Source organism: Pinus tabuliformis, chromosome 6 (assembly GCF_031772625.1).
Source record: "Pinus tabuliformis cultivar Carrire ecotype Pingquan chromosome 6, CPIR1, whole genome shotgun sequence".
In the NCBI taxonomy this organism is placed as follows: Eukaryota; Viridiplantae; Streptophyta; class Pinopsida; order Pinales; family Pinaceae; genus Pinus; species Pinus tabuliformis.
The window spans coordinates 1,017,068,444-1,017,082,480 of NC_142292.1; the positions used below are offsets into that span (position 1 = coordinate 1,017,068,444).

At 34.4% G+C, this 14,037-nt stretch overlaps 1 protein-coding gene across 1 annotated transcript; it reads left to right on the forward strand.

Annotated features, from left to right (window-relative positions):
• The first annotated feature begins 11,389 nt into the window (after positions 1–11,389).
• LOC149262443 (uncharacterized) lies at positions 11,390–12,754 on the forward strand. Its single transcript, XM_089379573.1, has 3 exons — positions 11,390–11,965; positions 12,050–12,310; positions 12,371–12,754. The coding sequence occupies exons 1-3, from the start codon at positions 11,390–11,392 to the stop codon at positions 12,752–12,754; spliced, it is 1,221 nt and encodes a 406-aa protein (XP_089235699.1).
• Positions 12,755–14,037: the final 1,283 nt, after the last annotated feature.

Sequence of the window (14,037 nt, forward strand, 5' to 3'; positions counted from 1 at the left end):
ATACTATTAATATTAAAACATTTTATATAAAAAAAAAGATGATAGACTAAAAGTTTAAATATTAACACTGTTATTAATCCTATAGTCAAATTTAGAGAATAGATCACTGAACGAGTGTAGGCACCGTCCCTTTGCCAATACGGTCTAAGCATAGAGGTCTCCTACCAAGGAGCCTTGTTGGAGTAACCAAAAAAACTCCAAAGTGTGCTTTGGCAACCCCTTGACAAAAACATTGATCATAAGGTTTGGGAGGAGATTTATGGAGTTTGATGTGTTAGTGGAAATAGATATTTTCCAACTGATTTTTGTTTGAATTTTGAGAAATTGACTTAATAAATTCTATATACAAGTTGATTTGGAAAACTCTAATATCCTTCAAGCATGCTATTGCAACTAAGCAAATAGTTTTTTAATAAGAAATATGATCCATTATCGATGTTCCAAGTATAACTATGATTCATTGTTAGTGGTAGTAGGAACCCTTCTAAAATGATGCCTGAAAATTGGTGCAACTTTTTCTATATACTTTTTAAAGGCAAATTCAATTTTCAACGCAGATTTAGTTACAAAGATAAAAATAGCAAGGTCGCATAGCTAGCGTTTCCTGCCACTTAGTTTAAATATTGAACTTTGAAATGTATGAAGCAACTTCGACATTTAAACGAAGGATACAATGTGACCACCCTTACTTTGTTTAAATATAGTTAAAATTGAGTCAAAAATTTATATCTCTCTCAAAGATATAACTTTACATTAATAAAAAGTAAAATTAAAATAACAAGTTATTTGATGATTGCATTCATCTTTATCCCAAATTGATCAAGTTCCAAGTTAAGATGGGCCTATGCTACTTGTAAGCTTTGTCAATGCACAAGCATGCTTGAGTTACAATCAAATTGTTTTTTAATGTATTATACAAATCAATTTCATTTATTTCCTGTTATATTAGAAGGTCTTTGATTTTACATAGTTTTAATGGTTGCTAGATAGATTGGTCACTCTCTTCTTCCTTACTAAAATTATCCAAAAACATGTATAGTTAAATTAGAGTAAAAAACAATAAATAAATACGACTTTATATTAATAAAAATTATAATTAAAGGAGCAAAATAATTCATGGTTATAGTGTTTTTGGCTAGGTAGAGATAATAAGGACTCTATTTGGGGATTATTTTCCTTTATAAACTTTAATGTCATACTTGTTTATTTTAATCTATTATTTGGATAGATATGTTATGTTAAAAAAAATATTGAATTAACTTAGTTTAAACATAGTTAAATTAAAATGTGTTTTTGTTAAGTATGTTATTTTTATTATTAATTTGTGTTAAATACTTGATTAAAGTAAAAGACAACCAAAAAAAAGATTGCACTTGATAGGTGACATGGTTATTTATTTTTAGTTATTGCTTTAATGTACTATAAACTTTAAAAAAAGTATCCACTAGCTAGTGTTCCCTGCAAGTTTAATTATTGAACTTTGAAAAGTATGAACCAACTCTCACATTTGAACAAGGGTTACATAGCAACTACTCTTGCTTAGTTTAAATTTAGTTAATATAGTTAAATATAGTTTAAATTTTGTAATATTTTGTTATTTATATTTATTTTAAAAATTTAATTGAAAATTGCTTTAGAACATTTAAAATTATTATTTTTATATAAAATTTCAAACAAAAAAATTATGCAAAGATCAATTAACCACTCTATCCAATCACCCAAAATAATCTCATTTGAGAATAAGATTGTCATAAATATATATTTTTAATTAATAATATTTATTTAAAAAAAATCAAATTAATAAAAAAATAAAAATGCAAAAGATTAACATCAAGATTAATAATTTTATAATAATACAATGAATTATAAATATGTTTTATTTTAATTAAATGATTGGGAATTTATTATATATTTATAAATATAAATATTTATTTAAAATTTTTTAAAAGGAATTTTTTTTATAATTTGATCCCAAAAAATTACACATAAAAACTAGTCCTATTAAAATTTTGATTAAATATATGATTTCTACCAACATTTTTTATAAATATTAAGTTATTAATCTTATTAAACCTTTACCATTCTTCGACCTTCCTGTACCAATGTACCAGACACTACTTCAATGTCCTGCGCGTGCTGATTTAACATATAATTTTTTTGTTCATTTACGAGGTATTCAATGTCCAACAAATCAAATTCAAATTCTTTATTAAGTTATTAAAATACAAGAATATATAAAGTTACTAAAAATACGATAATCCATAATTATCCATCACTTGGATTTAAATATTTAGATGCGACGTTTACCAAAAATAACTATTTAGATGCAACATTTGGTATTGTTTAATAATATAATTACGGGTTGTAATTAAAAAAAGTAAGTTTACTACGCTCATGTTATTTGTATGAATCAAAGCTCGAATCACATCACACGTGACTAGACATGTTATGTGTATGAATCAAAGCTCGATTCACATCACACCAGACTAGACAAGTAGCGGCGGGCCTATGTACTTTTCAGTTGCGAAATTCGAAGCATTTCCTAATAAGGTGTGAAAGTTGTTAACCACTCAATTGAAAAATAATTTTAAATAAAAACCATAACTCATTATCATAATTTTAAGTAAAAAATTATGATTTATTGCTAATTATAAGTGAGACCTGTGCAACTTTTTCTATGTATACTTTTTAATGGCAAATTCGATTTTCATTTTTTTTGGTTAGAAAGATAAAAATTAACATGTGATGTATGGTAATTTAATCTTTATCAAGAAATTAGAAAAAACATTATGAATATTGAAACTTATATGATTTAGTACAATTTGTCCAAAGATACTTATTTACTCATAATTATTACAAAAGAAGATTTAATGGATTGTCTTATAAACAAAATGATCTTCAAATAATTTAAAAAGCAAGTGCATGTGAATAGTTATGAATTATAACTTAGGTTTTGTCACCATCATAATAATTGAATCTATTTATACTATCCCACATATATTGGCTATTTGTTGGGTTGTGTTATATTCTTTCCACGACTAGTCTATGTAGTTAATTGGGGGGTTAGAGTGGGGTAGAGCCCCCATTCGTTGCGCTGATTGTGTAGCGGGGGGTCACAGGGGGTTTGAGCGGGGCGAGTAGCCCCCTTCTATGGAGTTCGGGGCAGCGCCTCGGGGAAATTTTTTTGGACCCTATATTAGGTTGGGCGGACGTACCTATGGTTTTGTGCATGGTTTTTGCACATGGTTTTGGACACGATGGTTTTCAGTCCATGGTATTGGATGCTTCAGCGTGTATAAATATGTATTGTAACATTGAAAGGAATATAATGAAAAATCAATCTAGTGGTCCCAGTTTTGGGATCCATGGGAAAATCTTTGTGTATATGTGTTTTATGTGTTATGCTCTCGCATTGTTTATTTTCTGTTCTTTGAATTTGTATGTAGCTAATTTCTATACGGGGTTAAAACCTACATCTTTTTCATAATTTTAAGTAAAAAATTATGATTTATTGCTAATTACAAGTGAGACCATATTAAAATAATGCCGAAAAGTTGTGCAACTTTTTCTATGTACACTTTTTAATTGAAAATTCAATTTTCATTTTATTTTTTGTTACAAAGATAAAAATTAACATGTGATGTATGGTAATTTAATCTTTATCAAGAAATTAGAAAAAACGTTATGAATATTAAAACTTATATGATTAAGTACACTTTGTCCAAAGATACTTATTTACTCATCATCATTACAAAAGAAGATTTAATGGATTATCTTATAAACAAAAGGATCTTAAAATAATCTAAAAAGCAAGTTCATGTGAATAGTTATGAATTATAACTTAGGTATTGTGACCATCATAATAATTGAATCTATTTATATTATCCCACATATATTGGCTATTAATATTGGGAATTATCTTTAGTGTGACTTTTTGGACTTTCTGGTGCCGGAATCCAACGTAAAATTTGAGGTTAAATCTTGATTTGCATTATTTAAACTAGTTTTTTTTATTGTATATATGGATTCAACACCTTGAAAAACCCCTAGCGCACTTCGATACCCATCAAACTTGTGATTTCAATCAATTCCTGCTAGATTTTAGAGAAATTAGACCAGAAAATCCCATCGGAAAATCTTCCAAAAAGTCTCATTAAAGACAACTCGTTAATATTGTGCAGCTAGTAAGAAGTAACACACACATCATCATCAATTTTAAGGAAAAACGTAATTGAAAAAGTTTTTTCCATTAGTAATAATTTTATTCCCCCTTTTTTCTATTTGAATCTTATTATCTTTTAATTTTGACTTTATTTATAGCCTTTTCCTTTTTTTTTTTCCAATTTAGTAGTTGTCCTTTGGCAAAAGGATTTCAATTCTCTTCAATAATAAAATATGAATAATCACAAAAAAATTAACAACCAACCACAACTAAGCAATCCAATAAGGAGCAAAGTCAAGGGCCCAACCTCTCCAGCCCACGCAAAATCAACTCCGAGAGAGGGTACCAACAATCAGGGTGCAGTGAAGGCTAATAGAAATAGTTTCAAAGCGCTCAACCTGATTTAAAAGGAAGGTGAGATTCCCTCAAGCAACATCCCTCCCTCTCCTAGGAAGGACTCCAAAGCATCTCTTTGTCTTCCCGAGTATGAAATTCAACCCCTTGAGGATGCTCCTATCCATGTGACATGTGAGATCGACTCTTCTTTAAGTGAGGACAAGTTCCACTCTCTTAGGGTGCCTCGAACTAGCCCATCCCTTGCTAGTTCAGCTAATGAAAAACCAGAGACAATGAAAAAGAAGGAACAATATCACATTCATTGCAAGGTGGGAAGAAAAACAAATAGAGAGGTTCGAATTGAAAAAAATGAAAAGGACAAATAATTGGGAAGAAAAGGTATTTTGGATAGACACATCACATGGAGACAAAATACAAGGAAAGGAGGCAGTGCGGGTCCCAATGATGAAACTAATCTCCAGGAATTGCAAGGGGTTGGGGTAGGATAAAAGAATGTCAGAGTTTAAATCATTAGTTAAAAAAGGAAAACCACATATTATCTTGCTCCAAGAGACTAAATTGAGATCTCTAGTAAATACTTTGGTCTTAAATATGAAAGGTTCAGCCAATTCTAGCAACTGTAATGGTAAGTGTCTAGACTTGAATGATCTAGTAGATTTGAGGAAATATGTTGTAATCAAGGATTATATTTTGAAATGGGCTATATGCGTTGCAATTTTTGTTTAATTTTGGGGCTCTATTGGAAGATATTCACCTCCAAAAACCAATATATGTTTAGTATCGATTGTATTCCTCCTCAGAGAATAATTTTTGTTTAAAAAAATTTAAATGACACTGAAGATAAAAGAAAATCATATAACTCCCGATATAAAACGATGATTCGAACATAAATTTTACATTTAATACAAATATTTTATTATCGTAAAAAAAAATCAAAATATAATTAATACCAAAATAACCAATCTTAGTTTTCGGTAATAACTAATAATACCAACACAGTCCACAGTCCCTTTAGTACACTTTCTCTACGTTTAAATTAATGATAAAAATTTAGAAAAATAACAACATTTAGGAATACTATACAAACTGAGTTGATTAATTATGTAAGATGGAACTTTTTTTGAGAGGAATAATAAACACTTAGCCATGAAAACGCAACTAGATATTTGTATAGCACAAGTAAAGTTACTAGATTTGTTAAATGGTAACACTTGCCATAAAGTTCGGGTTCAATTTAAAATAGACATTTATTTAACTTAATTAAAGTTAGCAGATTGATAAAATGGTCAAGATATTATTTATTGAATTGAATATAAAAGATATTTATGTAAAAATGTTAATTAATGGAGTTTCTGAAAGTCTATGTTTTTTTTAAGTTTTTTAAATGGGAATAAAATATTTTGGTTATCATTTAAAAGCTAAAGTTAATAATTACCAAGTTGCGGATTGATTTTGAATGGTAAAAGAAAGTGGAATATTTGATTAATTTTTGGTGTAGCCAATGGTTTTTTTGAGGCTAATTGATCTTAATAAAATTGGTTTTGGAACCAATTTCAATGTAGTGGTTGAATTTCGCTAGTGTCCCAAAGTTTCCATTTTCTTTGAAAAGGAAAGAAACAAAAAGGGAAGCATCTAGCAAGCTAGAAACAGATTATCAGAGCAAAGAAATTGTGAGGATGGGGGCTCAAAAACATTTTCATTTATGAAAAGGTGCTAGCTGCCAATTGTCTTTGGAGGAGTATGTTTGATGTTGGCCAATGAGGAACTCTGATACGAGACAAGTATTAGAAGAATAAAAATATCAAAGAATAGGTTTGATCAGAGATGAAGTCATGGCAGGTCAAATATTTGGAAGGCGTTGGTGTCAATGTTTGATATAATTAAAAAAGGTCTTGTTTGGCAGGTAAGAGATGGACACAAAATATAATTAAGCAAGGATTCGTGAATAGGAGGTGATGGCCTCAAAAAAAAAAATCTCGTTGAAACTGTAAGTGACATTAAAGTACACAGACATTTATTTACTTTCCGAATTGGTTGATCCCGGTGCCAATGAGGTGTCCTTGAGACCTTGGAAATCAGTGAATGTTATGGGCCTCTAAGGGAATTTAGCAATGGAATGGACACAATTTGTCCTATCACTTGCACAAAATGGCATTAGACTGAGTAGAGACTTAGACAAAATCATGTGGAAAATGAATAAAGAACGCAGGGTTGTAATGGAAAAACTAGCTTATGAAGTGATGGTGATGCAAAAAGTAGAGTCAATCCTTTTTTAGTGGCATAAAGTTGTTTGGAAGTGACATTGTCCTTTAAAGTTATTTCTCTTTATATGGATAGCGCTAAATAACATGATCCTCACCCAAGACAATCTTTAGAGGAGAGGATGGGAGGGGCCTACAAGATTCCCACTCTGCTGTGATAATCAAGAGTTAGCGACACACATGTTCATGGATTGTGTTTTTCGCAAGCAGTCTGGAGAACGATCTTGTTTAAGGAGGCCTGCACAGGGGTGTGGTCGGGTAGGTCATTATGGGAATGCCTCACATAGTGGAAAAAAAACTCTAGACTTGGATCATATTACCGACCTTCCAGGTTTGGTCCTTTGGTATATTTCATTACATAATAATTGAACCATATTTGATAGTCAAGTACCAAATATACGACATGTGGTGCATAAAACAAAAACAACAATGAAGGAACTTAATTCAAAAGGTATAAGGATGATCCAGGTGGATATTGGTGGCCACTTGTCTATTCCACCTAGAAACTCCAGTCAGTTTCATCTATTTCCTTAATTGTAGCACAATTTACTATTTTTGGCAGTTTTTCGGGTTATGAACTTCTATAGCCGTTTTGAGGCCCTAAACGTTTTTTTGGAAAAATTGCTTCGGTTATTTCTATGACAATCGCATTAGTAGTCGTATTCCTTAGAGAGACCTTTCCAACGAGGTATCATACACGCCAAACAGAGATAATATGACCAAGTTACGACCCTAGGAAGTTGGCTGCCCAACTAACCCCAATGGGGCCCATAAACTCTTGGTGTTACATCTCCTCGGGTTAGGGGTTTTCTCTTATTGTTCAATAATAAAAAGGCCCTTGAGCCTCATTGTAACTTAGTTCAGAGGCATGCAGCCACCACATCTCTTCTCAGAGATAAGCTACCATTGCTCGAGCTAGTCTTATTTCCATTCTGTTTGTAAGCATACTTCAGTATTTGGTATTAATGAAATGAAGTGGTATTTCTACTGCATCTCTGTATTTATGGTTATATCTGTAATTTGTTGTGTTCCTGTTTAAATCCGGATCAAAGGAAGAAGAACAAAATTCCAACTGGGCCTAGGATAGATACTTCAAAGGCTTGGGCCTTCTTTGATGGAGCCAAAAGTCATATCACGTTTATATGTGAAGCAAGGGCTGCATTTCACTTGAATAATCATCGCACTTTCCTTCTTAGTGTAAGGTTGGGGCCTAGAACTAACAATAAAGAAGAATTAATTGGACTTTGGTTCATCCTTAACTCTGCAATGTCCAAGCAAGTGATGTTCTTACAAATCTTTGACGATTCTTGAGTGATTATTGATTGGTTCATGGGGATTGGTACATTACACAACTTGGCCCTAAATCCTTGGCAACAAAGAATTCACCAACTATAAGAATTTTTTGAGGAGCAAAATGTATCACATATCCACAAGGAACACAACATTGATGCAAACATAAGATCAAAGGAAGCATTACTCCAGGGTATAGAATATTTAGTGATTATAGAAAAAGTTGTTGATATCCTTAGGCAGAATGCTAATAATATTAGATTGATTAAATGATTAATTGTTTTTGAAAGAGTCACCGAGATGAATGAGATTGGGTTTTATATTGTGATTTAACAGATTATTAATCATGTTTAGAAGATTGACCAAGGTGGATGAGATTAGGTTTTATATTGTCATTTTATTATAATAGATTATGTCTTCTTGTATATGACATGTTATTGATTTTAAGTACAATCATTTTTATAGTACATGAAGAAACATTAATAATGGTAAGTTGGAGACTAAATTTGGTTGTGCAAGTGGGGTGGAGACTAGATTTTTGTTTGGCTTACAAGTTGGCAAGTTTTAATTTTATAAAATATCTAACATAGATTTTTGTTGGCCATGCAAGTCAATTTACTTTTGTTTTTATAAAATATCTAAGATGTTGGTGTGTAAGTTGGGCTAGTTTGTTTTTATAAAATATCTATTGTAAGGACATTCCTTCAATCCATGGATCAAACTATATTGTGTTTTCCCATTCAATTGTATAACATAAGGAAGGTGGCATTACATTATGAATGTGAGATTTGTAGCGTGTATATGTCAATTATTATAATATATTGTGTTTTTTTAATTTTTAAAAATTTGTGAAAAATAATTTTAATAATTATTATGAATTAATTTACATAATTAATAATTATTATTTTCAATATTGATTTATTATTAATTTACAATAAATTTTATTATTGTTAAAGAAAAATATATATAATAAATTAATAAAGATAAAATGGTGTCATAAATACCATGTTTTTTTTTATTTGAATTAATAATTCCATTAAATATGTGTCATATGAATAAGAATAAAATAATATAATATATAACTTTGTTTTTCACTTTCATAAATTTCATGATATTTTGAAATATGTTCTCATGTAAAATAATGATTCCATTAAATATTAATTTCATGATATTTGAAGTCGGTTCTCAAGTAAAATAATGATTCCATTAAATATTAGTCACATTACATGAATAAGAAATATATTTAACTTTATCTTTCACTTTAATAAATTTGGTTCCTAAAATAATGATTTCATTTAATATTAGTAAAAGGGATATAAATAAATTCACATATTTTAATTTAGTAAAATTGTAAGTGTTTAAATTTTTTTATTTTTTAATATAAAAATAAAATTATAAATTATTTAAACAAATTTTTATGGTTAAATCTAATACATTAAATTTGATTCAAATATATATTAATTATGTTTTTATCTCGCTTCAGGATCTTATCGCGCTCTGCTAGGTCCACCGACTGCACCAGCGCGCTCCTGGCCTCTGCGCCCACCCGTTCGCCCAACCTCAATCAATGGAGGCCAGCGGGGACCCTGATCCCCCTCCTCCGTCGCCTCCGGAGGTGCTAGCATTCAGATCAATGGTAGCCGCTGGACCAAAGCGCCCTCCCTCAACTATTCAGCAGAAGTTCGTTAAGACGCTGGGCACAATTCCATCTGTGGCCCTTCCAGAAGAAGAAACCTGCAAAGCAGCTTTGAACCTTGCGGAGAGAGGCCTCATAGGTTAGTTTATGGGCCTCTGGCCTTCTCCCAAGTCGGTTGATTAATGTACTCAAAGGAACTGGAAGCCCTTGATCAAAGAGGGAGTCAAAAGTTATTTTGTAGGTAAGGGTTTCTTTCTGTTTGTCTTCGAAAACCCGGATGACAGAGGCTTAATTTTTAGAAATGGACCGTATTTCATGGGACCCCAGGGCCTTTATCTAAATAAATGGTCTCCCGATTTCGATTCCACCCAGGACATCCCCTCTGCTGTCTCGGTCTGGGTGAGGCTCCCCCATTTGCCTCTACACTGCTGGAATCAAAAATCCCTCCAAATCATAGGTAATGCATTGGGAAAATACATAGATCAAGCTGCAAGAAAAGACCAGTATTCATGCGCCCGCATCTGCGTAGAAGTGGATCTAGAAGAGGGGTTACCAGAAGCTATCAAGCTCATTATTGCTGGGTGGACGCATGTCTAGGAGTTGGACTATGAACAATTACCCTTTAAATGCAGACATTGCCACGGTCATGGACACTTTGCAAAGAGCTGTAAAAAGAAAGTTGAGGAACAAGTAGACAAACAAAATGGGGAACAATGGACCCTAGTCCAGAAAAATGCAACCTCAAAAAAAGGCACAGGCAAAGGCAATATGGATGGAGGCACTAGTAGCGCCAAATCCAACTAGGAAATGGAAGCAACTCCAAATGGGATAGAAAATGCTCAGATCAATCAAGTAACTCTACCTCAAGAGAATGTAGAACAGGGAGACACTCCACCTTCAAACAAAGAGGTAGGGGAAGCAATACAAAACGAGGCCATCCAAGGCAGTCCCTCCAATCCCTCATATGCAGAAATAGCAAGGAAAAAACCAGTGGAAAGCTCTGGTTCTTCGCAGGATGAAACCTACGAGAAACTAATGAAAAAAGCAGGAAGGAAATCTTGCAAAGAAAAGAGGGAGGAGGAAGCAAAAAGACTCAAAATACAAGGAAGTCAAGCTACAATAGAAATGTCTATTGGGTGAAACATCAGACCAAGGCCTTCCAAGGGAGGCCTCAACCCCCCCTTAAGTAAATAATGAATCTCGTCTCTTGGAACTGTAGAGGACTGGGGAATCCCTCCAAAATTGAAGCAGTTAAGGATCTTATGAAAGCAGAACCCTCAGATATCCTCATGCTCCAAGAGAGAAAAAAAAAAGGCCAAGCCCTTCTACAGATTAGCAGTTCAAAGTGGAATAAAAGAACAGGTAAAGCAGTCAGCTCAAGGGGAACTTCTGGAGGGTTGGCAACTCTCTGGAATGAAGACCTTTTCCATCTGAAAAATCACCATGAAACACAACACTAGATTTTCACGGAACTGATGCACAAAGCAAGTAAGTTGTCTATCTCCCTCTTCAATCTTTACGTCCCAGTTTCTTACTATGAAAAACGAGAATGTTGGAATTCCCTCTCCGCCTTTTTAGAGCAGTCATCTCCCAGCAATATCATCATAGTCGGGGATCTTAATATCATTATGAAAGCAAAAGAGAAGGGGGAGGGGGGGGGGGGGGTCAAGCACCAGAGACCCCATGCTAGAAGTGGTGGAGGAGCTCTTTCAGCGCTGGGACCTTTTGGACTTTAATCCTGTCCGCGGAATTTACACTTGGTCCAATAACAGAGTTGGAACAGATCACATTTCAGCACGTTTAGACCGATTCCTGGTGCAAATCTCCATAATGATTTGCACCATTCGTAAACTCACTGCTGAAAGACTTAATGGCAACATTCCGGGTCTCAAACCTTCCTATGGAGCAGATGCCCTAAACCACGCCCTATTTGCTGACGATTCCCTTCTCCTTGGCGGAGCTTCCATCAGAATAGCCAAAGCTATTGACACTGTACTCAGAAGTTATTGCAGAGCCTCTGGGACTTTAATCAACGAGAGCAAAAGCGAAGTCTTCAGCTGGTATATAGATCAGCGGGAACTCATTGGCATAACCACTCTCCTCGGATTCAAAGGTCAAGCAACATGGGACATATTCAAGTACCTGGGCCTTCCCATCATATCTAGAGCTAATAAAAGATCGCTATGGAGCGAAATAATCTCGAAAATTAAAACAAAAATTGCAGCGTGGGGAGGCTATTGGCTAATGAAGGGAGGCAAAGTAATTTTAATTAAATCCATGTTGTCGGCACTAACAATCTTCCAGGCAGTGTTTGTCCTAGCACCTTGAAATGTGATGGAGCAGATCTCCAAACTGCTCAGAGATTTCTTGTGGCAGGGAGGTAAGGGCAACGAAAATAAAATGCATCTGGTGAACTGGGAAGTAGTAAAAAAAACAATGACAGAAGGTGGGCTGCAAATTAGAGACCTCGCTCTCGTCAATCTAGCGCTGGGAGGAAAAATTTTGTGGAAGCTGATCCACGAGCCCTCTCATCCGGTTAGCGTCACACTGCGTACAAAGTATGGACCCAACAAATCCCTCAGTAACCTGCACAACGCTAATACGGTAAATTGCACGTAGGTGTGGAAATTATGTTGCAGAAGCAACAACTTATTCAACAAATAGGTCTACAGGATTCCTGGCAAAGGCAAATGCACCCACCTGTGGCTCGACAATATTATGGGGAAAGAACCTCTGAACAACAATGAGGACATAATTGATCTCAGGGACTGGCTGAAGCAAGCAGGAGTCAACAGCATATACGACCTTTCAATTTGGGACCAACGTGGAGATTGGGCAGGATGGGATTTTCATGGAGTCCCTGCTCAGTTATGCCTTCAACAAACCCTGCTTGAATATCTGTTGGAGGACGCAACCCCTGTCAACAGATCCATGAAAGATAGTTGGGGTTGGGGCCATTCCGGAGTCTACACCATAGCTGCAGGTTACAGAGCATTGCAGGCCTCAAGAAACAGCAGACAAACTCCGGCCTTCTGGAAGAATGTCTAGGATTCCCTAGCCTTACCAAAAGTGAATTTCTTCTTCTGGACTCTGGTCCATAATAAACTCCTAATTGGTGATAACCTGGAAAAAAGGAATATAGCAGGGCCGCACAGATGTGTGTTATGCAGCGACAATTTCGAAACAGCCCAACACCTTTTCTTGGAGTGCATTTTTGCTAAAGAGGTCTAGGGAATCATTTTACAGGAATTTCAGATTTCATTGCCTTCCCAAATCTTTGTTTCAGACCTCTTTGCCTCATGGAGCCTATTCTATTCCCAACGCATCCCTCCCAAATCATTCTGGCGCAAAATTTGGATAGCACTCCCCAAATATGTTTGTTGGCAGCTTTGGTTGGCCCGCAATCAGCTGATTTTTAGAGAGATGAGGCACTCTCCGTTGCAAGTAGTTGCAAAAGCTAAATCCTTTCTCTTGGAAGCGGCCCAATAGCAGTACTTCAAAGATGACCCTTTGTTACTGCCCGAAGAAAAAAGGTGGCTAGGCCCGCTAGTGCCTTATCCGCGTAAGCATCTCCTCTCTCCTCAAAAGGTCAATCAGGATTGGCGCATAAGAGACGATGATGACAATTTTCAATCTTGGTGGCGGACTAAAAAATTATCCACAATTTTCTTTGACGGAGCGTCCAAAGGTAATCCCGGTGCCGCTAGTGCAGGGGGGGTCATCTACTCTCCGGATGGGGTTTCAAAAGACTGTTTCAGCTGGGGATTAGGCCAGAAATCCAACAACCAAGAAGAGATTCTCGGGCTCCTCAAAGCTTGCCTTATTGCAAGAGACAAAGGCGCCAAAGACCTTCAAATTTTCGGAGATTTAGAGATAATAATAAAAAAGCTAAATTTGGGGACACTGTTTAGCAATGCCAACCTCAACAAAATACTGGACAGATTGAAGAAAGTTCTCCTAGACTTTGACACGTGAAAGTTTTATCATATTCTTAGAAAGTCAAATAGTGAAGCTGATCAGATGGCAAACAAAGGCAGCTCTCTTATGAAAGGACTGCTAATTGTAAACAATGAAAGTTATGTACAAATGCCCTGAAAATCTAGTAGATCAAAATCAACAGCAGTTAGAACTCTGCAATGTAATAGCGGTCGCTCCGGCAAAGACCCAAGATCTTTTCAAATAAATAAAACCTATAACCGTTACAGTTCAAAAAAAAAGTATATTAATTATTATTAATGAGTGTGTTTATTATTTTTTAAGTAATTTATATTTGTTTAAATCTCAAATTTATTTATTATTGAAAGAGATAAAATATTTCGACGTGTAAAACT